The sequence below is a fragment of the Meriones unguiculatus genome, chromosome 16 (assembly GCF_030254825.1).
Source record: "Meriones unguiculatus strain TT.TT164.6M chromosome 16, Bangor_MerUng_6.1, whole genome shotgun sequence".
Lineage (NCBI taxonomy): Eukaryota > Metazoa > Chordata > Mammalia > Rodentia > Muridae > Meriones > Meriones unguiculatus.
The window spans coordinates 16,620,112-16,647,606 of record NC_083363.1 but is presented as its reverse complement, the minus strand read 5'-3'; the positions used below and the strand labels follow the sequence as shown (position 1 = coordinate 16,647,606).

The 27,495-nt window shown below is 47.3% G+C and overlaps 1 protein-coding gene across 7 annotated transcripts in view; it reads left to right on the top strand.

Annotated features, from left to right (window-relative positions):
* The window catches only part of Rhobtb1 (Rho related BTB domain containing 1), a 109,120-nt gene extending 87,254 nt beyond the window's left edge, over positions 1-21,866 (top strand). For all 7 annotated transcript variants that reach the window (XM_021648543.2, XM_021648545.2, XM_021648547.2 and 4 more), the window contains 6 exons: positions 3,246-4,228; positions 6,122-6,240; positions 11,810-11,960; positions 16,249-16,337; positions 19,135-19,240; positions 19,684-21,866. In XM_021648543.2, coding sequence (XP_021504218.1) covers positions 3,246-4,228; positions 6,122-6,240; positions 11,810-11,960; positions 16,249-16,337; positions 19,135-19,240; positions 19,684-19,853 — 1,618 coding nt within the window. In that variant the 3' untranslated portion in view covers positions 19,854-21,866. The remainder of the gene's footprint in view (positions 1-3,245; positions 4,229-6,121; positions 6,241-11,809; positions 11,961-16,248; positions 16,338-19,134; positions 19,241-19,683) is intronic.
* Positions 21,867-27,495: the final 5,629 nt, after the last annotated feature.

Below are 27,495 nucleotides of genomic sequence, written 5' to 3'. Positions count from 1 at the left end.
AAATGAGAGAGGGTCATATGGAAGTACTTTGGATAAAGTACTTTGGATGAAGTATTTGAGTAAAGTCCCACACAAAACATTAGCCAACCAAAATAGTGTCATTCTTGAAATTAGGCCCAAGTTAGGAGAGAGTAAGCCAAAACTCAGAATGATCAGCCGCAGTTTTGGCTAGTATCATCTCCTGACGAGGACGAGCTTTCATTCCCACAACTGTGTCTAGATTGGTTTTAATATTGTTGGCGTTTTTCTGATCTCTAATGTTTTGTGCAGTACTAGACAGCAAAACTAAGGCCTTCCACATTCTAGGGAGACATTCTACCGCAGAGCCACACCACAGCCCACTTTTCACTTTTGATTTCGAGCCAGGAGGGTTCTCATTAAGTTTCTGAGGCTGGCCTGGAGCTCACTCTGTAGCATAGATTGGGTCTGAACTTCTGATCCTCCTGCCTCAGCCTCCTGAGCAGCTGCGATTATAAGACCCATACCACGATTCCTGGGCCAGTGTCCAGCTGTTAAAACTCATGGAAAGCTGAGCAGGATGAGAGTCACCTGCGATCCCAGCACTGAAAAGCAGGGGCTGGTGGACCTCCATGACTTTGAGGGCAACCTGGTCTACTTAACAAGTTCAAGGTCAGCCAGGGCTCCACAGTAAGACCCTGCCTCAAAAACAAAACCCCTAAAAGCCACGTGGAGTTGAATTGGCAAAAAACGACAAACATGACTTTTTAAACGTGTCTAGTCCTTATATTACCAAAGTGTCAAAATTAAAAAAAAAAAAAAAATTGGAGGATTTCTTTTACTATTTGCATAGTATAGATACCAAATGGATACTAATCTTGGAAAAAAATAATAAGAATAATAATTTTTTTAAAACCTTTGCTCATGACGGAGAGATGGTTCAGTGGTTAAGAACACTGGCTGCTCTTCCAGAGGTCCTGAGTTCAATTCCCAGCACCCACATGGTGGCTCACAACCATCTGTAACTGAAGTCCCACGAAATCTGATGTCCTCTTCTGGAGTATAGATGTACATATAGACGAAATACCCATATACATGAGGTACAAAACTAAATAAATATTAAAATCTATGCTCTTAGAAGCTATTCCTGTATTAAATAATTATTTCTGTTTCACTCCCATATCCTCTGCTGGAGAACAAAATTATCACCAAATCCTAATAGCAATGCCCTGCGTCAATATTTGCTTGGTTGGCTCATGACAAAAACCTTCTCTGGGTCCCACTTTTTATGCTAGTGTGGCAATGGCACATGAGACAGTCTCAGACCATTTTGGGGCTTCCGATATAGCCTGGATAAAAATCATGAAAACCTTTCACTTTCAGTCCCCGAAACCCCTCTGTTCTGCTCACGGACTCAGCATGGAATGTTGAGAATGGCCCAGGTGTTTGGGTGACTGGAGAAGGTAGTAGAGCTGGCCAAACAGTGGACAGGACAGTCCCTTCTGTAGAGCGACTTACAGATTCCATGAAGCAGAGTGTTAAAGCTGAGCTTTGGGTTAATCAATTAGCCAACTCCAAGGCAGCCGCAAGGACAAAGATCACCCAAGGCCCACATCAAGAGCCTTAAAGTTGACCCTTCTTCCCTGGATCCTTCCACCCTTGTCAGCACCTTGAGGTGAGCTCTCCCTCCCTCTCCCCCTCCCCTCCTTCGATCCAGGTCTTCAAATCCAAACTCCATCAAGTTTTATCATTGTTCCCCTGGGCCAAGGCCTTGGAAGCACATGGCTTTTGGTGTCAGAGGCGAAATCTTTAAGATCAGTTTCTAAGAGCCTTTGTCAGAATCAAGCGTTGTGTTTCTTGAAGAATTGTAGCAAACCACATCTTGTCGGTTCTGGAATCTTTCCCCGGTTATGTCACAGCGCAGCATTGCACTGCTTATATTGGCCTTCCCGGGTCTGATTAAATTGCAAATGAGTTTTGTGTGCCAGACCAAAAAGGGTGTGGGCTTTGTTCCACTGGCTTTGTGGAAGCAGGAGAAATTGACACAGAATTGCAGGCTGAGCGGTACCCCCGTTATTTTAATACTTTTCTCCAAGCGATGGGACCCTAGGCTCTAAGCGCAGATCCTAAAGAGAGACCAGCTAAGAGAGAGCCATGTACCAGCCCAAGGAAAAGACCGATGAGGGCTGGATGGGAAGAGAGGGGGGACATGTGAAAGAAGATTCATGAATCCAACAAAGAGATGGGATGTGGATCACTGAACCAAGAGCTGGGAAGTCCGGACACCAACACTTTGGAGAAGTTTCTCACAGCTTGCAGATAACGTTCTAAGCGACTGAACGTCCTGCCTCTGTTTCTTCTCACTACAGAGTGGAAGGAGTACTTCCCAGAACTCCCAGATGGTAAAGAGCCACATCCCCAGCCCTCTTTTTTATATATTTTTGAAGCGGGAACATTTTGAAGTTACAAAAATAAAAAGTGAGAGCCTGGCAAGGGTGGCACACGCCTTTAAGTCTCAGCACTCAGTGAGGCAGATGCCAGGCGTATCTCTGTGAGTTCGAGGCTAGCCTTGTCTATAGAACAAGTTCCAGGACAACCAGGGCTTGAGAAACCTTGTCTCAAACAACAATAATAAACAATAACAATAAAACATGTGATGATGAAGATACACATGGTAATGATAACTTTTTTTTTTCTTTTGTGTTTTTGCGACAGGGTTTCTCTGTGTAGCCCTGGCTGTCCTGAAACTTGCCCTGTACACCAGGCTGGCCTCTAACTCAGAGATCTCAGAGATCCCAAAGATCTGCCTGCCTCTGCTTCACACTGCTTGCTTTGGCCACCACTACCAGCTGGGTAGCAATAACCTTCATCAAGCATTTCCTGGGCACCAAGAACAATGCTGAGTGTATTTATTACCTCATTTAATCCTCTTCCTTAAGGGACCCGTGCTCACCAGTGTTACCATACCTGTTGGAAAGATGGGAAACCAAGGTTTCAAGGGCTTAGACAGCCTGCTCAGTATCACATAGGTAACAGAAGCCAATCCCTCGTCACCACGGTTACTATTGAACAGCGTATCTCTCTCTGCAGTCACAAATCCCTTATCTTGGAGTGACCGTTGATTATGAATTTTCAAGACCCTTATGAGATTTTCAACGTAAAAATGCAAGACGCGAATGGGGTTTTAATCGTATAATTTAATTAGAAATTTAGATGCTTCCCCTCATCTCCTCCCCCCTTAAAAGAAAGTCGGTTGTGTGTGTATTTATTTAATTTTCCTATTTCAGGCCCATAAAGAGAGGTGACATTTTGCCCCCAGAAAAAGGCCGGGAGGTGGCGAAGGAACTTGGCATCCCGTACTACGAGACCAGCGTGTTTGACCAGTTTGGCATCAAGGATGTGTTCGACAATGCCATCCGTGCAGCCCTCATCTCGCGCCGGCACCTGCAGTTCTGGAAATCGCACTTGAAAAAAGTCCAGAAGCCTCTGCTTCAGGCGCCCTTCCTACCTCCGAAAGCCCCTCCCCCGGTCATCAAGGTCCCCGAGTGTCCGTCCTCGGCGACGAGCGCCGCCGCCTGTTTACTGGACAACCCTCTGTGCGCCGATGTCCTCTTCGTCCTCCATGGCGTGGAGCACATCTTCGCACACCGCATTTACCTCGCTACCTCTTCTTCCAAATTCTACGACCTTTTTTTAACGGAGTGTGAAGACTCCCCCGGCTGGGGTGGAGGAGCTGGTGAGGAGGTGCCAGGCAGGGATTTTCAGGGGCGGACGCAGAGTCTGGGACCAGCCGAGGAAGGGAGGGAGGGCCCCCAGAGGACCCCTCAGGTGACCCCTCAGCCTGGTCCTGGAGGATCTTCAGGCCAGGACCTGCTGGAGAGTCTGGCTCTGCAGACCGACGGCTCGGATTCCGAGGCACAGGGCCTGTCCGGCTGGAGCAAGGGGTTCCTCAGCATGCACAGGGAGATGCGGGTCAACCCCATTTCCAAGCGGGTAGGCCCAGTGACCGTGGTCAGGATGGACCCGTCGATGCAGTCAGGCCCTTTCCGGACCCTGCTGAGGTTCCTCTACACTGGGCAGCTGGACGAAAAGGAGAAGGATTTGCTGGGGCTGGCTCAGATGGCCGAGGTCCTGGAGATGTTCGATCTGAGGATGATGGTGGAGAACATCATGAACAAGGAAGCCTTTATGAACCAGGAGATCACAAAAGCCTTCCATGTCAGGAAAGCCAATCGGATCAAAGAGTGTCTCAGCAAGGGCACGTTCTCAGGTGAGCAGGGGCCCAGGGAGCCATGGGGTGGGGATGGGGGGTGAGAGAGGGGGCGGGGTGCAGGGAGCTCGCAACCGCTAAAGGTAAAGTTGATGGGATTAGCTTCACCTTTGTTTGACCTTGTCAGACCTGAGAGAAACAGAGGGCTGAGGGGACAGGTCACTATGTCAATTAAATGGTAACAGTGAGGACAGGAACTCAAGCCTTGCCACTACAGAAACCTAGTCCCCCCAACCTCCAGCTGTCAAAGGGTAGATCAGGTGACCCTGAGCTTCCCTCCACGCGATTGATGCTTGAACTACTATCCCTTCCCCGTCCCCATGCACCCCTACCCATCCTCCACCTTCAGGATCTGTTCCGTGACCAGTGTCCATTGTTCCATTCTTGTCTGTTGTCCCTCCATCACTGACCTCTGGTCCCGAGGTCACTTAAGTTCCAGAAGCAAGTTGTCCCAGGACAACCACCCCTGGTCCGTTTTCTGCCCTTGCACTCCCGGGCCCTGATCTTTCTTCTTCCATCTTGGCTAACTATGCCACATCCTTCCACAAGCAAGCTGTCTGGAGCTGCATCCAGTCCGATTCACCCATCTTTACGTTGTTCCGTCTGCCACATTTATACTGTTTTCATTCTAAAGTTTTCACCTCAGTGCACGGGGCATTGGGGGAGGGTCGGAAGCAGACTTCGTAGCAAAAAAAAAAAAGACTCCTGGGGATGCCTCTATTTTCATCTTTGTCTTTCATAATCCCAGCCATGGTACTGCACATGAACTGATACTGAGTCATTCTGTTCATTCTAAAGCAAGGAGTATGGGTAACGATTACTACAAACACTGGTTGCCATGGTGTGGAAGCAGCCCTGAACATTTCTGAAGAGAGCGTGTTGCAAACATGTGCTAGATGAACTGGTAGACGTCCATTAAAGCTGACTAAGTGCTTCTCTCACAGCAGAGACGGAGCCAAGCAAGAGTGTGTGGGCATAGGGGTGGACCCCTTGATGAAAGAAAGGCCCCAACATGTCACTCGGGGTTACTGCGACATCTGAGCTCCTTAGTGGATGATATCAGGATATTGTTCGCTTTTCTTAGCTACAATAAATCATGGCACACTTCCTTGAGGTGTTGCTATTCTTAGATATTTCATGATAGAGAACTTGGGAATGAAATGTTACCTACACTTAGCACAAACACACACAGAGAGAGAGACAGACAGACAGAAAGGCCTGGTACACACATGGCCAAACAGTAACAAGAAATAGATGAACAAGCCTTGTATATGCTGAGCATCCCTCGGTAGCCTGAAAACTCTAGACCCGAAATGCTCCAAATTCCGACTCTTTGAGTGCCAGCACGTGGTAAACTTCATGCCTGTCCTGACAGGACAAAAATTAAAGTAAAAACATTTATTTCAAACACTGGACACAGTGATACAGAAGCAATCATGGATGTTAACTTCAAAGCGATCTTATAACTGGACAGTAAGTTAAACAATGGACCATGTCCAGGGTTGCTTGAAGTTACAGGATGTTTATACAAGGTATCTATGAAGTGTACGTGAATTTCATGTTTAAACTCATATTCCAGCACCAGGATTGTCCTTATGTGTCTGTGCATGCGTCAGAAGCTGTAAAAACCCAAAACGGAAAACACGAAAAATAATCCTCTCCTTTCTGCTCCTTTCTGGAATCTGAGACTCTGTGTTGTGATCCTGTGTGCAGTTGTTCAGTGTACACTCCTGGATGGGGGGCTGGATGTGCAAAAAAAAGGACTGAAGTAGGATCAGTAGGCCTGGAAGAGAGAGTAGGAGATACCTGCTGACTGATGCACACAGAGCAGAAGGCTGGGGTGGAGCCCCTGGCAAAGCTGGCTCACGGATCTGTTTCCTCCATCCTCGGCAGACGTGACATTTACCTTGGATGATGGTGCCATCAGTGCCCACAAGCCGCTGCTGATCTGTAGTTGCGAGTGGATGGCCGCCATGTTTGGGGGGTCCTTTGTGGAAAGCGCCAACAGTGAGGTACGTACCTCGGAAGCCAGGAATGCTTAAACCCAGGTGACTCCCTTTCAACAGCCTCCATGAAATAGTTCCTCGGGCTGTCATTTAGTGTGAAGCCACATTTGCCGTGTCTATAGTCATGAGGAATAGCAGGTTGTCGGTCACTAGTGTGACAAGGGTGCATTCTCACACCTTTCTTCCACTAAAGAGTCGTTTCTGGCCATACTTTCTAACAAACGTCACAGGAAGGGTATTATCAAAATCAAGTACAATAAATAAATAAATAAATAAATCCTTAGTCAATGGAGGGCCAGCACTGTCCTTAACTAGATAGGAGACCTTCCCCAACCAAACCTGATGAATGTATTTAGTGATCCCTGAGATCCAGCTGTGAGCCTGGGCATTGAAGACTCAGCCCTGAGCTTTCCAGCTTGCTGGGGGAGCTAGGAGTGTGTGTGTGTGTGTGTGTGTGTGTGTGTGTGTGTGTGTGTGTAAGCAAGAGTTGAGTGAGTATTCACTGCTCTGGACACACTTTTGAAAGTGCACGGGTCCAGCAGAAGCAGATAGGTCCTACCCTCCAAAAGAAAGATCTTTTTAGAGTATCTCAGGCAGTTTCTCAAAAACCACTGTCATTATCCTTCTACAAACACTGCTGGGGAAAAAAAAATCCATTCAAGCGTTTCTAACAAAGTATAGGGGAGCAAGCAGTTCTGTTGAGTTTTGCAATATTCCTTAACATCTTTTTTATTTTTTTATTTTTCTAAAAAAATAACACGGGGACACCCCATCAAGTTTGTTGTCCTTAAGGGCTAGGATGCTTATCTCAGCATCTCTCCCAACTTTCAAAAGAAATACTGAAAACAAAGGCTAACTTTTCAAAAGGGCTGCCCCCCAGGGGCACACAGAGGACTCCCCTGGTGCCCCGGGAGCCTGCAGTCTCCAAGCAGGGAAACAGAATCCTAGACTCACAAGCCAGGAATGGCTGAGGCCGAGAAGGTCACTGGGCCATCCTCCTGCTTCCAGAACTAACCACAGCTGCTGCTTAATCAGAACCCAGAAGAGAGCCCTGCCCTTTGGGGTGAAGACTTCAGAAATAGCCCAACTGCCTCTTCTGGCATCCTTAGGAAACCAGGAAGGCCCTCGATTTACCGTGTGCTCAAAGGTATGAGAGCCTTAAACTAAGGCTTCTCGGTGTGTGTGGAAGCTGCGCAGGAAAGGGCCCCGTGACTCAAAACTCTTCACCCCCAAGCTGGATGCCCTGGTCCTGGAACAAGTGACTTCTGCATTCTGAGTCCGCCCCCCCACAGCCCCACACACACACACACTAAAGCACTCAGTATCCAGATGTGGCCACGAGGCATGAGCATCTGCGTTTTCTATGTAATTCCTGACCATTTGGTCCATGTTAGTAGTGATAGTCTTGGTTGGCACCGATGCTGACTGGAGCCTTGCCCTCTTACAGGGCAATGCCCAGACTGGGGTAGCTCCCCCTCTGTCTGACCTCAGGTGACTGGCACTGTCTGGTGCAGGCCCCTTCTCTTTCTAGCCCCACCAGCTGAGACTGCTGTTATGGGAGTTGGAGCCTGATAATCAAGGTCAAGACCCCAGGCAAGAGCAAGTCTCAGCGCTGACCCAAGGGGAGGGGTGCTAATCCCCTTTATCCCTTCACAGAAGAGACTCTAATCTCTCCAGATTAACATGTGCAATGGAGGTGACCAAAACAAACCTTAACAGCACCCGTGTGAGCAGACGCATGCCTGGCATGGTGACCAACCCACTCCCTGGAAGGGTTTGGGGAGGGTTAGTCCTAGCCACACACACCCCCTCTGAGGATGGAATAAAACTAATACAGGCAAAGATTGTAGCCAACAGGGGGAGGGAGGGGAAGACCACAAACCAAGTCACCCAAATCCCACGATCCCTGACAATGCCATCCGCTGCTGACATTTCCATTCTCTGTCCCTTTCCTCTATTTCTAAGAGAGACCATAAGAGGTGATCGTGAGAGCTTTGCTCTCAGTGTGACTATGCCCCGGGGCCGGTGGCCAGCCTTCTCTGAACCTTCTTCCTCATCTATTGAATGAGAACTACAGGGAAGGCAAAGCATGGAAGTATGTGTGTGTGTGTGTGTGTGTGTGTGTGTGTGTGTGTGTGTGTGTGTGATATGCCTGGAGTATATTCAATGCCCATGTGCAAACGTCACTACCATTAAGTTCTCTCACCAGGGATAAGGAAGCTTGTCCTGTAACAGCTCTAGATTGGGAAGCTGCCAACCCATCTTGTAATCTAAGACAGGGAGGTGGTGGTGGTGGTGGCCACAGATGGAGAGAACTGAGCCTTGTGAGATGCTCAGTAACTTGTCCAGGAAGGACTTAGCTCCATCCTTATTCTGGGGAATTAGGTCACCTTTATAAAGCTGGTTTGTTTTTTTGTTTTGTTTTGTTTTTTCCTTTACGATTTATTTTACTTCTTTTTTATACGGGTGTTTTACCTATGTATGATGTCTATGCACCATATGCGTGCAGTGGCCAGGAAGGTCAGAAGAGGATGTCAGATCCCCTAGAACTGGAGTTACAGATGGGTGTCGGCCATTGTGTGGGTGCTGGCAATCGAACGCCAGTCCTCTGTGAGAGCAGCTAGTGCCCTTGATTGCTGAGCCATCTTCCAGCCCTTCTAGGTCATCTTTTAAGCCCGTTTTGTCTTGGGAAACTCTGACTTACCTCCAGAAATTCAGCCCATTTTTTTTTCAGGGCACAAAGACCTTGATACACATGTCTAGAAAAGAGGACAGTGAGAAATGAATGTTGCTTTAACATTTATCATTTAATATGGAAGAAGCCATCTCTATTTTACTTTTTCCCTTCATTACTTTTAATGTAGCAGAAAGCCTCATTCTTTCCCACTGAGATACCCAGCAAGCAATTGGCTTCAGAGGCATGCTGGGTTACAGTAGTGGTGGGCTAGCTCTGGAATACTTGTTCACGCTATGTGAGAATGGCTCTAATTATAACCCTAACAGTCTGCACTAATCTTCACAATGACATCGTTAAACCAACAATACAGGGCATGGAGGAAGGTGGCAGTCTCTTGGTTCTGGTCACTCCAGTGTTTGGAGTCGCCTTGAGTAGGCAGGATGTGACCTTGGCATTCCGTCTCTTGTGGCTCTGCACTTGAGTTATTTTTAAGGGACATAAGTAGACCTCCCTATTGTTGCATGGTTGATCAGAAGTGCGGAGATCACAGAAACAGGACTTGTTTTGTTTAAGCGATTACCAGTGAGGGGGGAAATGCATGTTATGAAAGTATTGTGTGTTTCCCATTTGTTGATTAGCCCTAGGTTCCCTAAGATGACCTGCCAAAATGAGTCATCACTTCAAAGGTGTTGACGTCATATTAGCGAAAGGGAAGCAGCTGGCGTCTGGTGATTACACACATCAGAGCACTCTAAAGACTGCTGGGGACCAGACCAGAGCAGGCCTCTTGTCTCCTGTCCCCAGAAATGTCTCCTTACCACTTAGGATGTCCCTTGTCACATCTGTACTTCCAATAGCCTCTTAGCCTTTGTGGAAAGCAGTGCTAGCAAACACGGCATAGGCAATCAGAGAGCTTTCAAAACCCCGCCTCTGTGAAGAAGGAACTTTGGCATGCGTTCTACGTTCTTCCTGAGTCATGGATGGCAAGCCTGAGGGTCAGAGAGAGTGGGTGACTTACTGAGGGTCACACACTGCTTATCAGTGCGCCCATGGACCATGTCTTGTCATGCCTCTGGGCCAGCTCACACACTGTTACTCTGTCTCCTCAAAACACACTGCATACCTCCATTTAGCAACCCCTTTTTATATGTGTTTGTATAAGAAGTGGCTAGTCCTATGGCACAGATATGATCATATAGAGAGAGAGCTGGAACCATACATAATATATATATATACATAAAGATATATGTATATATATATATGTAAAGATTTTTATATATGAAGATATATTTATCTTCGAGGATGTATTTCACATGCTGTATTCTGACTTGTTAACTGTTACAGTTAAGAAGTCTATAATGGTTCATTCTTTGAAATTAGAACTCTAGTTAGCAGAACTATTTATCAGAGGCCTTATGACTGCAACCCAAAGTGTTGCCATAAGGAGACTGCTGGTCTACACAGCATTTCAGCCCTTGAACTTCAGAATTGCACTCCTCAGGCTTAAATCCTAGTCACTGCTGGCTAACCTTCCAACCTTGGACGTGAAACTCAGCCTCCTTGACTGCTATGACCTTGTTTGTAAAATAAGAAAATTAATAGTCTCTTCTTCCTGGGACATACGGAAGGAAAATATAAGATGGGGTGTGTGTCAAGCTGTGCACAGAGGCTTCTATTAAAGTCTCATCCCCGTCAGAAAAGCAAGGGCACCATTCTATAGCTTGTCTGTCCCCACCTTGCAGAGCGGCTTAGTTAGGGTTCTATTACTGTGATGAGACACTATGACCTTGGCAACTCTTATAAAGGAAAACATTTACTTGGGGCTGGCTTACAGTTCAAAGATTTAGTCAGTTATCGTCATGGTAGGGAAGCTTGACTGCACGCAGGCAGACATGGCGCTGGTGAGGTAACCCAGAGTTCTACTTCTGGATCCTTAGGCAGCAGGAACAGAGAGTCATGTTGGGCCCAGCTTGAGCTTCTGAATCTCCAAGCCCCACCCCCTGTGACCCACTTCCTCCAACAAGGCCACACCCCTGATAGTGCCACTGCTTATGGGCCTATGTGGACTATTTTCATTCAAACCAGTACACGGAATCAGTGAAGATCTGAAATCGACTGTGTATCCCCAGTGATCTGTGTCTGCCCTCCCCCTTCTAGGACTACGGCCTCCAGTCATTCCTAGCTCCTTAGTATAACATGTTGTACAACATCTCTAGACACTCAGGACAGAGGCAGTGGGCATCCTGCAGGGGATCATGGCCCAGACCCAACTGAAACAGTGTCTCCAGACACACAGCCAGGAGCCCTTTGGCTACTCTGAGCCTGCTGAGACCCGATGATATATCTATAGTTCCGGGTCCATGTGGTCATAGGAGAAAATACTAATGTATAGATACGGTCCTTGGAGATGCTGATGGGTCGTCGGAACGCAGCGTATCACCGTGGCAGCTGGCGTGGCCATTCTGCCTGTGTTTGGCCACCTGACATGTCTGCAGCAGTGTGGCCAGCCAGCCCCCATATCTGTCACATTGCCAGAAGCCTTCTCTCTCCACAACAAAGCGCCTTCAGGTTCTTGGCAGGGAGGGCCCACAAGGTCATACCGCATTTACGACCCATTTGTCTGATTTATGTGCCCAACTAGCCATTTCTTAAAAGAACGCCATACGGGGCTCTTGTCAGGCAGCAATACTCTTTTGTCGCCTACAAATCAAACCGTTAACATTTACAGCCATAAATACCGAAGGCCCCCTCTGCACAGCCTCGGGGCAATACCTGTAATTGTCGAACGCCGGGTCACGTGGTTGGGATGTTCAGGAGCCCATGCAGTCGCCCCATTTGCCATACCAGTGTCCGCTTCCCGCAGCAGCACTGAGCCCTCTACCTCTGTATCTACCGCAGGTGCACCTCCCAAACATAAACAAGCTGTCGATGCAGGCGGTGCTGGAATACCTCTACACCAAGCAGCTGTCGCCCAACTTGGACCTGGACCCCCTGGAGCTAATTGCCTTGGCAAACAGATTTTGCCTGCCACACTTGGTTGCCCTCGTAGGTAAGGCTGGTGACTCTGTGTGTCCGAGAGCCCCCGCTGATCGTCACGACACTTAGGCAGAAATAAGATTTCCAAGCATCGGAGCCTGATCCGCATGTCTCCAAACAGAACAGTGTGGGGGCTGGGGGAGGGGGATGAGGGCTCGGCGAAGCCATCCCCATCTGTCAATCAGCCTAACTGGATGCAACAGTTAGCTCCTAAGTCCCTCTGTGGTAGGCCTTGCCAGGCAATGAAAACAGTGTACGGTGATGGGCACCTGGCTTTGGAGGTAAAATGGAGTCTTCTTCGGACCACAAACTTTGAAATCAAGCTAGTGGGTCAACAGTACTCCCTGGCAAGGCTTCTGCACAGGCGTAGCCTTTGAGGGAGGAACATCTACAGGACAGCAGAGAATAGAGGATCCAGACACGGTTCCCCGCCCCACCCCACCCCCGGCCCCCTTTGCTTCCCAGCCAGGTGATTTGTCCTTTGTAGGACCTGAGCTCGGGATCTCGGCCTTCTCCCTCTTTAAAATGGGGTACATTAGCTGCCACCAAGAGGTGAAGGTTGACCAGGAAGAAATATGTGAAGCCCGTAGAATACCGGCTGGCACACAGCATGCACCCTGTACTTGGTTTTCAGAAGTTTTTCATTTTCTTGGAGCTATTTTTGAAAATGTTCTGACATTGTCAGGCTCGTTCCGGGGGAGTGGGGGAGGTCTGGCTTAACTTCAGAAGCCTTTTCCGTAACTTCTAGATTTGTTCAGTGGGTAAACTGGAGGAAGTCTGGGTGGAATATATGCATTTAAATCCCTGACTTTAAAATGCTAAATCTTCTGCTCCCTTCCCCAGAGACATCAGTTAGGCATCTGGGCATTTATTCCTATACTTGCTTGATCCCTGGTTCCTAGAGGCACACTGTTAGACTGGCCTTCCCCCTGCACTGGGAGAACCATCTGTGCCCATTAGACATTCAGTAAAAACCAGCTGACTAACCGAGCCAATAGAAAGAGGACAAGCCAACCCATTCGATATATACTGTACCTCCTAGCAGTGACGTTAGAGAAAACATTTATTTCTCTGCCCTCCTGCACACAAGTTACCTAGAAATCAAGTTCTCTTCATGTTTCTTCCCAAATTTAAAAGAAATAAATCGAAACATCACAATTAGAAAAAAAAAAAAGAAAAAAAAACTTTTCCCCAGTATACTGAAGTCATGGATCCAAATGAGTGTACTGCTTTCCAACCATTAATCCCAGCTAGCTGCGGTGGGAGTTCCCTTTTCAGAAATGTGAGTTCCTATCCAAACAGCTACCCATAGGTTATGAAAGGAGTTGTCCTTTAAGGATAAATTTGTTTGTTTTCAGGGTTTTGTTTTTTGTTTGTTTGGGTTTTTTTTTTTGTTTTGTTTTGTTTTGTTTTGTTTTGTTTTTGGTTTGGTTTGGTTTTATTTTTTTATTTTTTGAGACAGGGTTTCCTATAGATCGGGCTGGCCTTGAAATCACAGAGATTCACCTGCCTCTGTCCCTCCAAGTTCTGGGATTACAGGTGTGCACCACCATGCCCTGCTCATGGGCTTTTTGTTTTGTTTTGTTTTGTTTTTGCTTTTGTTTTAATAGACAAAAGAAACTGGAACCAAGTATGTTGAACCCGGTCTGGTCTGTGTTCTGTGTCAGCATAGTAGTGTTTTTATAATAAAGATTAAATCTGACACTGATAACATGGAGTTGATTTCTACATGAAAGATTTTTTTAAGTGACCCTAAGAAAGCTCCTGTGTGAAGTTTCTCCAGCTGTCTTGTGCGATCTTATAGAATCCTGCTGGGACTAATCCACATACCTTTCCAACATACCTTTCCAACCTGTGGGTCCGGGCTCCTTTGGCCAACCTATGTCTCCAAAAATATTTATATTACAATACCTGACATTTGCAAAATGACAGTCATAAGTAGCAACAAAAACAACGTTATGGTTGGGGGTGGTCACCACATGAGGAGCTGTATTAAAGGGTCACAGTGTTAGGAAGGGTGAGAACCAAACTGGTTCAGACCATCTTTGCGGCATATTTCAAGCTCTGCTCAGAGACTGGAGACTTCAATAAATTTTGAAAAATGTTGCTGCTTTAGTCACCTTTCTCATCACTGTGACAAATACCTGACACAACCCAAAGCAGGAAGGGGTCCTTATGTCCGGGACTCAAGGGCACAGTCCATCATGGCAGGGCAGGCACGGCAGCAGGGGTAGGAGGCAGCTGGTCACGTGACATCTACATCCGGGAAGCAGAGAGCTGGGGATCTGCTACTTGTTTTCCTCCTTTTCACACAGGCTGAGGCACAGAGACCGCCCTGGGGGTGGGTCTTCATACAGTGGCCAAGCCTCCCAAAACCATCCTCACAGACACACCCAGAGGTGTGTTTCCATGGCAATTCTAGATCCTGTCAAGTTGACTGTTGCGGTCAACCATTAGCATACTTAGGGAACTTCTCTGGGAAGTTCAGTTCTAAGTAGTCCTGGCTGAGGAAGGCTGTATCAAAGAAAGCATCAGCTTGTGCAGACAAGTGTGTGGGCTCAAGAACACAGAGCCAGGTAAGGGGCGGGCATGCCTGGACAGTGGAAGCAGTCCTCAGACACAGCGCAGCGTCAGCCCCAGGCCACTTCAGCATGAAATGTTTGGAATCTCAGTGGATACTGAAATCATGTTTACACCAAGCTATAGTCGGCTCAGTATGGAACAGCATTACCTCTAGAAAATGGAGAAACTTTAGCCATAAAAACAAAGCTTAAAATAAAAATAAAAATAAATAAAACCAAGCCGCCCTCTTGGCCTCTAACCACAGCACGAGCTCGTGCCTGGGTCCTGGCATATGGAGCTGATCAAGGTGGTGGACTAGACGTCACAGTAGCTGAGGCAGCTTTTGCTTGACCAGGTGACAGTGGCATTTGGCTTGATCACTGACCCTTCTTTCCACAGAAGGTCACTGGGTAGCATGAGGATTCTGTGTGATGCTGATTTTCCCACAGTAGAATTGCTCTCAAGATTGAAGTCAGTCCTGCCCCCAAAACCTGACCAGTTCTTCTATGCTTTTTGCATGTATGCCATGTATGTATGCACAGCACGCCTGCATGTGTGCACATGTGTGACCACACCTGTATGTGGGTGCTCATACACAGGTGTTCTCACGTATGTGGAGGCCCAAAGTTGATGTCAGATACCTTCCTCCCATTTTCATTCTCCCACTTTACTTATTAAGGTAGGGTCTCTCGCTGAACCTGGAGCTCACCAGTTCTGGTCTGGCCAGTCTAGCTAGCCAGCTTGCCCCCAGGGATCCCTGTCTCTGGCTCCCATGGCTCAGATTATAGGTCGCCGCTGCACAGCCTAGCTCCTGCAAGGGTCCTGGAGATCCAAGTTCTGATCCTCATGCTTTCATGGCCACAGTTTTGACTGAGTTACCTCCCGGCCCCCCACCACCCATTTACCAGAGAGCTTACAGATAATATTCAAAGTCCATTCTCTTCGCAACAGCACGCGATACGATGGGCTGCTCGCACTCTGGTATGGCCTCTCTGAAATGACGGAGCGTAATTTGGGGTTGTAAGCCAAATAAACCCTTTCTTCCTTAAGATGCTCTTGGTCAGGGTGCTTTATCACAGCAACCACAATGACAGTAGGACCTTGGGCTCCCCAGTGCCCAGCCAGGCTCGCTTCCCTCCGGCCTGGCTGCTCCATTTATGGACTCTGAGGTGAACAGGGAAGTTCTCCTAAAGAATAGGAAGACTCGGGTAGAAAATGAGATCCACTTCAGCCTAAAGCCATCAGCTGCCTCAGCCCCCAGAAAGACCAGTTTTCTGTCCTTTGGGACTTTGAAACCAGCCAGGAGGACATATGTCTCTCTAACGATGCATACCCCTGATGGCGCCCCTTTCGGTATAAGGCTGTTCTGTCCGTACTGTGGGTCTCAATGGTTCTCAATTTTCCTCAATGCTGTGACCCTTTAACACAGTTCATGTCATGGAGAAACACCCCCTCCAAGCATAAAATTATTTTGTCGATACTTTGTAACTGTAATTCTTGATACCGTTATGAATCATAATGTAACTATCTGACATGTGACCACATGCAGAGAACCACTTTCCTTGGTTGGAGACTAATGGAACACCCATTGCAATCAACATAGGGTTCATTGCCAGTGTCTGCCCAGAACAGTGTCCACCATCCCCTCTCTTTTTCATGAGGTCACGGATCAGCTCCTCCAGGCTGGGTGTGTGGCTTGGGGCGGGCAGTCTAACCCTGTCCTGCCCTCTCTCTCCCAGAGCAGCATGCTGTCCAGGAGCTCACCAAGGCTGCTGTGAGTGGAGTGGGCATCGATGGTGAAGTTCTCTCTTACCTGGAATTGGCACAGGTAGGTCTTACCTTCCATGCTGGGTGTGTGTCCCGTGAGCTCACTTTAACACTGGGGGAAAAAAATCATCCCACTATCACACCTGTCCAATTACAGATGCCACAGTGGTGTGCCTGTATGCAGAGAAGACCAGAGAGTTTTATATGTCAGTCAGCATTCAACCTGCCAGACTGCATCTGAAAGAACAAGGACCCCTCCCCCCCCATACCAGTCTCACCCTCCTGAGGCAGTGGTTGTTATGTGAGGGAACCACCAGCTTAGAGGGAAATTTTGCCTCTCTTCTTGAGTTCTCAGACAAGTATTCGGCCAAGAACCTACTGTTTCTAGAACATTCCATAAAGCTTTTTAGTCCCCTCCCCCCAAAATGAACAGTTTACTGAAGCTCCTCTGGAGTTTCCTCAGATCGGTTTTGTTAGTATCGGAGTCCATGACTCCACTACACAAGCAGCTGTGCATGTGTGAAAACATGTACACACATACCCACACGCACCTCTGCCAGAGAAAGGTAATACCCAACTAAGGCTTTAGGCACAAAGATAAACTCCTCAGTTTCCTCACCCATTCACCAATTCCCTCTGAAAATGGCGAGGCATGACCTCCCAACCTTATAGACTAAGAATCAAGGGAGAAAGAAGGTTCGAGAAAGAGCCATGAAGTAAGGATGGGAGTTCTCTAACATTGCAGAGTATGTACATAGGACGATCTAGTCCCAGTGTAGACTTATCAACAGTAGTTTACACTCTGGGGGCATGGGATGAGAAATGAGTTCTGAACTCATGGTATTTTGTTTTGTGTGTGTGTGTTTGTGTGTGTGTGTGTGTTTTCCTTTCTGCCCGTGGAGTTTGGCTTCCTTTGTTCTCTCTCAGTAAGGACAGTGATAACTAAGTCTTAGGTCAGGCAATTTAAATGGTGGCCTCAGGAGGAGGACAGTAAACTAGGGCAGGTGTTGCTCAGCCCAGCCAAGTGTGGCCATAGGTGATGGCTCGGTTTATGGGGAGATGGTAGACTGGGAGTTGAAACAGCCAATTCCTTCTGACGTGACACTTGGCACATATTTGTTGTGTGATCCCAAGACCCTCAACCACATGTAAACTGCAGATTCTCTGTTGTCAAAGACAAGTGAGAGAAACAGAGGAGAGCACAGATTCCCAAAACCCGACCTGAAAACCCATACAATGGAGGATGAAAGTTGAGGGCCAGCAATGCATTGCAGGAGAAACTCCAACGCCTCATCAGGGCTGGTTGTCCAAACTTTGAAGCTGGTAGTCCTTGGAGACATCCCCCCCCTTTCCAATTTATGACTGCATTCTATCTATAAGTATCCTGCATAAAGGAAATTGAAATGACTGAGAATGCCCCACTGGACGATTCACTGCAAAGTAAAGACGTGACCTTTTGCTGGCCTCCCTCCTGGCTCCTTCCCACCTGCCTGCACACCCACGGCAGGCTGTGTGGTACGATTACTAAGCCCTGACAATCCCTAGCAGGAAGTTAGCATGATGTCCATGAGTCCATCCATTAGCCTTCGACCCAGAGGTTGTTTCACAGTTAGTAGAACCCTGACCTGTAGCCCTTGCTAATTCACATAGTGTAAATTCTCCCACTGTGGCTAGCTTGAACACCAAAAGCCGAGTGAGTCACTGAACCCAAAGCAGGGGTCCGAGTCGTGCAGCCAGTTCTCTGGGCTTGTGCAGGCCCCCGCCACACAGGACCACACTGCTCCAATTGTACATTCAGAGCCAAACTGGACATGCAGGAAAGCCAGAAGGACCCGCCTCCAATCATCTCCATGACTGGGGTTGTGGGTTCTGTCTCTCTGGAGTGGCTTTTAAGGGATGAAGAGAGGAGCCTCAGAAGAATCATGCTGTCATTCCCAGGTTCCTCCTTTAGCCAAAGAAGCTCCCAGGATGAGTGAAGAAGGACAAGGGTGTCCTGCCAGCTCAGAGGAGATATGGGGGAGGAGTGGACTATCTGGTTTGGGGACCTCAGCTACCACCTCCACAGGCTCAGAAAAGCTGGCTGGGGCATCCAGATTCCCCCACCTCACCCATGCCCCTGCTCTTAAACAACCAGAGGGCAGGGCCAGGACAGCTGCGGCACACTGCCTTCTCCTCTTTCCATCTTCGGCCCCAGCAAGCTGAGCGCTGACATGTGACACGGAGTATTCCATTGCTAAGGCTCCTTAAACAGAGATGACATCGGTCCATCTGCTGCTGCCTGCTACCTTCCAGAGGGCACGCATGGTCACATCCCACAGGAGGGCCAGGCGGAGGGCAGGGCAGGAGAGCCAGGCATACTTTAAACCCTCGCTGTGATACGGTGTTTATTCTGGGGACCATCTATCTCAGGAGGCAGCAAGGGAGGACACATGAACACTGTACTTGGCAGACAGCAGAGCCGCGGTCAAAGTCAAAACGCTGAGGTCAGACAAGAGCTTTCGCATGTTAGTCCCACAGGCCTTTTATGTCTCTTCACTCCCTTTCCCACCCCTACAATGCTTCTTATTTCTTCGTAGACTTTTCTTTTTTTTTTTAATTTTGTAACATTCATTGCCTGCGCAAGTTCAGTTCTCCTACGTACGTGCGTGCGTGCGTGCGTGCGTGCGCGGGTCACGTCATGCCTTTGAAGGTCAGATGAATTGCAGGGGTCGGGCCCCTCCTTCCTCAGCAGGGTCGTGGAGATCAAACCCAGTTACCAGGCTTGGCGGCAAGCACCTGGGCCTGCTGAGCCATGCCACCGACCCCTTGCCTGGCTCGAGCAAACGGAGCCTGACCCCGCTCTGGCCCCTTCCCCACAGTTTCACAATGCCAACCAGCTGGCCGCCTGGTGTCTACACCACATCTGCACCAACTACAACAGCGTCTGCTCCAAGTTCCGCAAGGAAATCAAATCTAAGTCGGCAGGTAAGGGTGTGCGTGCGAGCTCCCTGCCATCCACCCCTTGCCCTCTCTCAGCCTTTGGGAGGGGCCGGACCCAGTGGGCAAGGTATGGCCGGTTCCTTTCGAGGATATGGCGGTCACACACTCATGGGACGTGACCTAAAGAATTTGGGGTTGAGGGAATCTCTCTGCAGAATGTCTTCCTTAGAGAACGGGGTAGGGAAGGGGGGCTGGAGTTGAGGGCGCCCTGCTGCAGAGCATGGCCCCACCCGTCGTTTAGGGCTACACAACCATGGGTCAGACTTCAACCCTGGAGAACATCAAGTGGTTTGGCCGGGCACAGAGAACCCCGCTCATAGCTCCTGCCACATCGCCGTGCGGGGAGGTTTATGGGGAGCATCCAGGACAGTCAGCGGGCAGCAGGGATCAGAGACGGCATCTTCCTCCCTCCCCCCCCCACCCCCCAGACAACCAGGAGTACTTCGAGCGGCACCGCTGGCCCCCGGTGTGGTACCTGAAGGAGGAGGATCACTACCAACGCGTGAAGAGGGAGCGAGAGAAGGAGGACCTGGCCCTGAACAAGCACCATTCCAGGAGAAAGTGGTGCTTCTGGCAGTCGTCCCCAGCTGTCGCCTGAAGAGCAGAGAGAGGAAAAGTCATCCTCTAGGAAAGACCTCCACCGCTGACAGCTCTACTGTAAAACCCAGTCTCCTCGGCCATCGACTGGGTTAGGGTTTTGGGGCACCGGCTTTTCCACTTGTGTGCATTTATCTCCATCAGGATCAAAGCACAAGCTTGCCACCAACGAGCCTGGACAGAAAAGGAAAGCTGACTGACTCTCCGCATTCCTTCAACCCACACCTGTCTTCACCACCCCCCCACACACACACACACCCGTTAGGAAGCTTTAATACACTTTAGTCCGTTATTTCATTCTTTTTTATACAAAGAAAAACAAACCCGGCTTTCATGTTTCAGATTCCAGATTGGAAAAATATTTTTATACCGTCTCTTGCATTTTGTTGAAATGACAGTGCGGTGAATGACTTTTATTTCCCAGGCCACACACTGACCGTGAAGTTGCCCGGTGAGTCCCTCGGCCCACGTGACCACGGAGCACTGCTCCTAATTACAGAGTTCTCCTTCTGTTGTGGGGTAAAGGGTTGGGCTGAAATCCCCCCCCCAAAGTACAAGCTGGAAGTGCTTAATCTTTGTTCTGATGAACATTGGTATAATTACCTATTTACACCATCTTCTATTTAAGTGCTAGTAATTATATGGTTACCTGTGCCATATAAACTCCGTGTTTAAAATGTCAAGGGGATAATCCTTATACTCATTAGAAGGGCTCATTAAATCCCAGGACTCTCAAGGGCAAGACTGACGGGCACACCTGGGTACCTACAGCAGTGTTCCAGGGTCGAGTCCTACTGTTGGATAACTGTGTCAGGGCTGGTGGCTTTCAGTGTTCCGCCATCTTGCTGTGCTTTCCACCAGCAAACCCCTCCAGGAACCTGGGCAGAGGTGAGCGAAGGGGAAAAGGCTCTAGGTCAGTCACCTCAGCCCTCGCACCTGCGGCCAACTTCACTTTGTGAGATACTTTTTTTTTTTTCTTTTAACTTTCCCCAGGGAAAATTTAGGTCACCACCGAAGTAGGCCAAGGCAGACCACCTGCTTCTACGGCAGTCCCACAGAGCCTATGAAAGCCCAGAGCTGGAGGCTGGGTCCTGCCTTCTCTCAGCAGTGAAAGGAGCTGAATGCCGAGAGCCTAGGGAATGGTGCTATTGAGCGGTAGTTCTGACCCCATGTCCCGCGGGAAGTTCAGTGTTAGAAGAGAACTCAGAAAGCAGGTGAACTCTCAAGAAGCATCAACATCATTGCCCCCTGCAGGTTAAAATGTTACAGTACACGCGTTCAGTCAGGCACGTGTGTACGCGCACACACACACACACACACACACACACACACACACACACATACATCAGAGAGTCATAGCTCCACGCCTGCCTCGGGACATTGTGTGCTGGACATCGGGGGCTCATCCTGTTGGGCGATCACCTATTTTACCGATGCTAAGGGCTATTGATTTTTCTTTTTGTTTTCATTTTCCAGTTTGTTTGTTTGTTTGTTTGTTTCTGAAGATGGGAAAGAGACCGTTGAGTCCAAACTCCAAATGCCTTTTGCATTTGGAAATCTATGTAGACCACAAGCAGGCATTTGTTTCTGGCATGGCCACACACCAGATACAAGAGCTTAGGAAGACCCAGCCTGAGAAAGCCTCCCCCTTAACTTTGCTAATGGGGCGAATTACTAAGGAGAGGAGAAGGTGTCCGGGATGAGAGGATACACGTCAATGGCAGATAGCCACCTGAAAATCCTAGAGGTTGTGTTTTCAATGAGTAGCCCTAGTTGAATTTAACAACCAAAGCTCCATCTGATTGTACTCTTGCCAAAACATGACAGACACATACATGAACATGGGCATAAGCAATAATACCCTCTCATGTTCTTCACAGCTGCTGAAACCAAGTGGCTGGTTCATTTGGTTGACACTGATTAGCCTTTAACCGTGGTGGTTTGTTTCATGTTTTTTATTTCACAAAAAAAAAAAAAAAAAAAAGCCAATAAAATTCTTTAGCTATAAAAAAAATGCCTCTGGTTTTGTGTGTTGAGTAAAATTTTTGTGTGTATTTTAACAGCTTTTGAAAAGCTATCTGTTGGCGCTGTTTTAAAACTCTGTTTTATTTGGGGTTCCTAAAGCCTCTACCTCCCTTCCAAGCCCCCAACCCTGGGTAGAAAAGAAGGTTGGAAGAGAAAGGGGAACCTCTTTTCTTCTTCCAGCTGTCTACGGTCATCAGGTTCTTTTGGGGGGCAATGCCCATCTCAGTCATCAGGATATTCAGCAGTCCAGGTAACCAGCAAATGCAGCAAGCGGTGGTCTTTCTCCAGAGCAAAACTAAAGCATTCTCTTGAGTGTTCTCTGCATTCATCTCCTCCAAGCTGCTGCATGTGCTCTCTGTCTCTGTCTCTGTCTCTGTCTCCCTCTCCCTCTCTCAGCTCTCATGTTTATACTAACTGCAGCTGGCAAAGACCGTGCCTCTCTCTGTGCCATATGAGGCAATTATCAGCTGTGGACAAACTAAGGCAGTCCCATATCCCACTCTTGGGATTAAAACAAAAACCTGATTACATAATATAACTGAGGTTTTTTTTATCATTTATTACAACTTTTCAATTTGTAACCCAACTGTGGCCCCCTCCCTCATCTCCTTCCAATCCTAACCTCCCACCCGCTTCTCCCCCTATGTCCCTTCCCTAATCCACTGATAGGAAGAAACCAAAACTTCCACTACAGCTATTAATACCCAAAGGTGTTGCATCACTGGAGCTTGCTGGATTAACAGAGCTGGAAGGGTCATTTGTGTTTAATTCTTTTCAGCACAGATTCCCATTTTAACATGTAGATGAGGTGACAGTTTACTCTTCCTCAGACAATACTGTGGGTCACTTGGCATCCTGTGGTCTTGGAAAGGGGAGACCATGTCACCTCCATTCTATCTGAATAGGTGAAATCAGAGTTTGGAAAATTTTGGCAGCAATTAAGTAAAAGGGCTGGATTGATAGACCCATGAGTAAGTCCTTTAGAAGCAAGTCTGAGAATGATGTTGGAGGAATCTATAGCATCCAGATCTAAGGTTATGGAAGTCTTGATGGAATCAAGGGCGTGAATGAGACCTCACAGAAGGACTGAGTTCTTTGTAACTTCAGGAGAGAGAGTCAACCCTTGTAAGAAACAGCCATAGGAGGCTGGCCATGAGATGTGCCCATGTCTTCTATACCATTGTGAGGTCCCAGCCATGGCGCATTGCATATAGGCACACAAGTGCCATCAAAATATGCTCAGAGTTCTACTCTTAAGTTTTTCACGGGAGCCTGCAGGGATCTCAATACCCCAAGAGAAGCATTCACATCCTACTGGCTTAGAAGGAGCTTAAACATTCTGTGAACCTCAACGATCCTAAAAGTTCAAGTTGTCCAAACTCAGTTTTCCTGTCCCTGCACCAGCCAAACAGAACAAATTGTACCAGAGGGGAAACCAACTAAATTCCCAAGTTTGGAAATGTTGGTGTCATGTTTCTGAAATTAATGCTTCTCTGTAACTCAAGATTCACAAGACTTTCTCTTGAATTACTTCTAGAATATATATAGAATATTCTTCTAGAATATATATATAATTGATATATGTTTTATATGTGAATATATTATATGTTATATGAATATACATTATATGTTCTTATTCTGGTAAGCAAGCAGCAATAACATCTTCTTTCTGAAAGAATTACACTCATGCCCAAAAGTTGTCATTGAGGTAAAGGTTAGCCATAAAGAACATATGTATGGAGCGCATGGATTTGTTTGTAACTGTAAATAATCACAAAACAACACCAAGCAAGAACAAAAGTCTAGAGGGTTAGGAGCCATTGGAAGGAAGCATAGAAGTTGAGCTAAGCACCGTGGGCCATGGATATACTTTCCAAGGTGCTAATTTACATATCTCAACACTTCTGCTGGTTCTTGTTGCTCTCGTTTCCATGCAAAGCCAAAGTGGCCAGATCTTGAGACTGCTTAGCACAACACGCTTTCCTATTCTCTTTCAAGTTCATTGAAATGTTACTTTGCCATACCCAACTGGGTGGGCTGATGCTGTGCTCATCCCCATTTTCTTTCCCATTCCACGGGTGATGGGAATACTGGTCAATCTGCAGACACACACACACACACACACACACACACACACTTCCCCTACCCAGATTCATCCCTACAGTGAACCATTTTACCCATGCCTTAGGATCAAAAATCCAAACAAGGGTAAGGATTCCAGGTCGCCCTCTAGATATAACTAATCACAAGCTGCTGAGCAGATGGATCTGCGTGGAAACACTTGGCTTTGACGATGAAAGTCCTGGCCTACCCCTGCTCCAAGACAAAATGATTCAGCAGATGCTGACAGGCTCTGACCCAGCCAGGTGGCAGGCTGTCCTCTGACCAGCAAGAAGAGAAACCAGGTTTAGCTTCTTGCCACATGAGAAGCTTAAATAGGTTTTCCTGACAGTGCATGTTATGAGCCATAAAGATGAGTTATTTGGTCTTGTCTGGCCTTGCTTTTTTTAGGTCATCTAACCCTCATGAAAAAAAGAAAAAGAAAAAAAGACAACTTTCTGATAGTCCCTTGGATACTAAGACTCCTGGTTTCCTGGCTTTGAAGGTTTTCCCTAGTTTTTAATCTGCTCATTTTTATACAGGTATAAAAACATCATTTTGCACACCATATATCTGTACAATTGCAATTTTTATTCACCAATTATACCTTGGGGCTCAGGGGGAAAATAATTCCCTGGCGAGCTTGTCCACATACACTGAAAACTGCCTTCTGATTTTGTCATTACACATAGCTCAAGAAGATATGACCTGCCACTACTGCAGATTGTTCACACTGCTTTGCAAATCCTCCATACTCTGTCTTGAAAAATAACTTCTCTTTCTCCTAGTGCCCCGTCCGAGGTGGTGAATGCCATCACTGACACAGATAAAGGGGCTTGGGACCACTGACTGTTCTGTCAGACTTGACCCCACTGAATGTTTTGACCCCATCTCCACCACCACCAAGATAGCCCTTCACTTTAGATATCTGAGTGATAGCTAAGTGGAAAAAAACAGCTGAAATATTCAATTCTTACAATAAAGGGCTTGCCAAGCATAGTGGAGAAAAGAAAGAGAGGAGAGGGATGGGAGGTGGGGGAGGAGGGAAGGGGAGGGGAAAGGAGGGGGTTCACTGTGTCCGGTTTCCCAGCAATGCCAAGCTGCTGCTTCCATTGTCCCCATTTTTTTCTTACATTTGCATACAGAACCAGGGTGGTTAGACTTCTGGTATGATATTTACAATACGCTTTCTTGATGCTCTTTATATTTCACTCAAATGCGTCTTTCCTCTACCCAATTGGGTGTGGATCAGTGCTCCTCAGCTGGTCACCACTGCACCAGAGTCCAAAGGGATGAAGGACAGAACCATCTTAGCCAGATATTTGGAGTGCGTTATAGCAACTCACCAAGATAAGTGCCTTGCATTTCTCTCGTTCTGTTCTCAGAGCATTTTCTGACACAGACCCTGAGATGAAGGCTCACACACAAAGGATTCACTTAGGAAATGCCCTTGGAAGGTGAATAGAAGGGGAAGAGGCAGGGAAAGATAAGAAGCCAAGCTCCGGTTGGGGGTGATTTGGGGAAGACCCACTCAACTGGCTTCAAAGATGCTGGGGAGCAGACTACTCAGTCACCTGAGTAGTCTGGTGGAGCCGGGGGGGTGGGGGGGGGATTGGATGAGTTTGTCTAGGCGGCTCAGGCTTTCTCAGGTGTGGGAGAATTAGGACGGTGGCTCCAAGAAGAGTTGCTGTGTAGCAATTCCTGCAATGATCCTTGAGTGTGAGTTCTTAAAGAAGCAATTCTCAACCTTTGGGGGACATAACAACAGCAATTTTACACTTATGAAGCAGCAACAATTTAATGGGTGGAGGTCACTGCAACATGAGGAACTGTTTTAAAGGGTCACAGCATTAGGAAGGTTGAAACTGCTGTCTTAAAGGCAAACACAGGAGCATGGGGATAGAGGTGCGAGGAACAGGAGCAAAATTCAAGGCCATATGAAAAGCCTCAATCACCCTCATCTCATCATCTTTATTCTGAGATCTCCCAAGCTCCCCAGACTGTTTGATACACTCTGTCCTCTTCGAAACTGGTGTTAGAATTTGAATGTCATGGTGGTGGCATTTGGAAATGAAGCTTTCTATAGATCACACGCAAGAAATGAGTTCTCTTTCAGAACAGGGTTGGATACAAAAAGCAAGCCTGAACCCTCAAATTTTGCCCCTCCCATACATGGCCCCTGACCCCTCCACTTTTCCCTCAGGTCACTGCAAATCATGAGGCCCACCATAGCTACAACACCCAACCTTGGACTTCCCGTACCCCCAAATCATAGACCAAGTATTAGTTTTGGCTTCTTTTGAATGTTACTTGGCTCCAGGTGCTTTATCAAGGCAACAGAAGAGAGACCAAGGCAGAAAAGGCCTTGATAGAAGTGCCAAGTACTGGGGTATAACTGTGGGTGAAGGGAACTTATCACTTTGTTACTCAGAAAAACCTCTCCAGTCAATTTGAGGAACTTCAACATATAAGTTCAATTTTTTTCCAAGTCCCAGAACCTTTCAACAGTCATTCTCCCAGCCCCAAACATAAGACTATAACTGAAAAAGCACCACTGGCTTTGCCCTAACCCATGAAAAAAAAAAACAAAAAACAAAAAAAACATCACAATGATTCTCATTAACATAGACAAATCTCTGTCACATGCATCTTGCAAGCCGGTGACAATTTCTGAAAATGTCCAGAATAGCAGTTCTGAGTCTCCCTTACCACTGCCATCCTCTCCCACACGTGTATAAAACAAGTCCAGGAGACTGCTAGCGGAAACGAAAGCTCTGAGGTAAACCTCAATATTCGTGTTTTAGCAGGTCAAGGTGGCACATGCGCTCAGGAGACGGAAGCTGTGTGACCGTCAAGACTCTGAAGCCAAACTAGGCTATGTGGTGAGACCTGGTTTCAACAAAGGAGAAAAAAAAATTAATTGTATTTCTTTCTTCAGATATTTTTATTCATTCTTTGGGAACTATACATGGGTGTATCTTTATCATTTGCCACCTCCCGTTCCTCCCTCTAACTCCTCCCAGATTAAAAATGTGTGCTTCAGTATCGATCCGTTGCGTGGGTTCATTGCCTAATTCTTATTTTTCCGTCTTACCTATAAAGAGAAATAAAATACCCATTGCTCAGAGCCTATGACTAGCAGAGAACTCTTCCCATGGCTTTGAGGCATCTCTCTTAGGATGGGTTTTTTTTTCTGGTTTCATTTAAACGTTTGCATCACGATAGAATAGTTATATTGACAAAATCTTTCTGCATTTGGCTGGTGGCGGAGAAGAAAAACATCTAGGCTCATACTAGTGAGGAGCTATTTACTTTTTCTAAGTCTTAGTTGTTTCTGAGTGACAGGTACATTGATACTCGCTGTGGGTAATGGTCATCTGTGTGAAGGCAGGACTAGAATCCTGTCTAAAAGGGAATTGCCCTCTCAGTCCTGTGGGTATCGTCTTTCAACTATATAGTTTCTCAGTCAGCAATGATTGCCTTTGTCACCAATTGAAAAAGAGAGAGCCTGCCTTTAA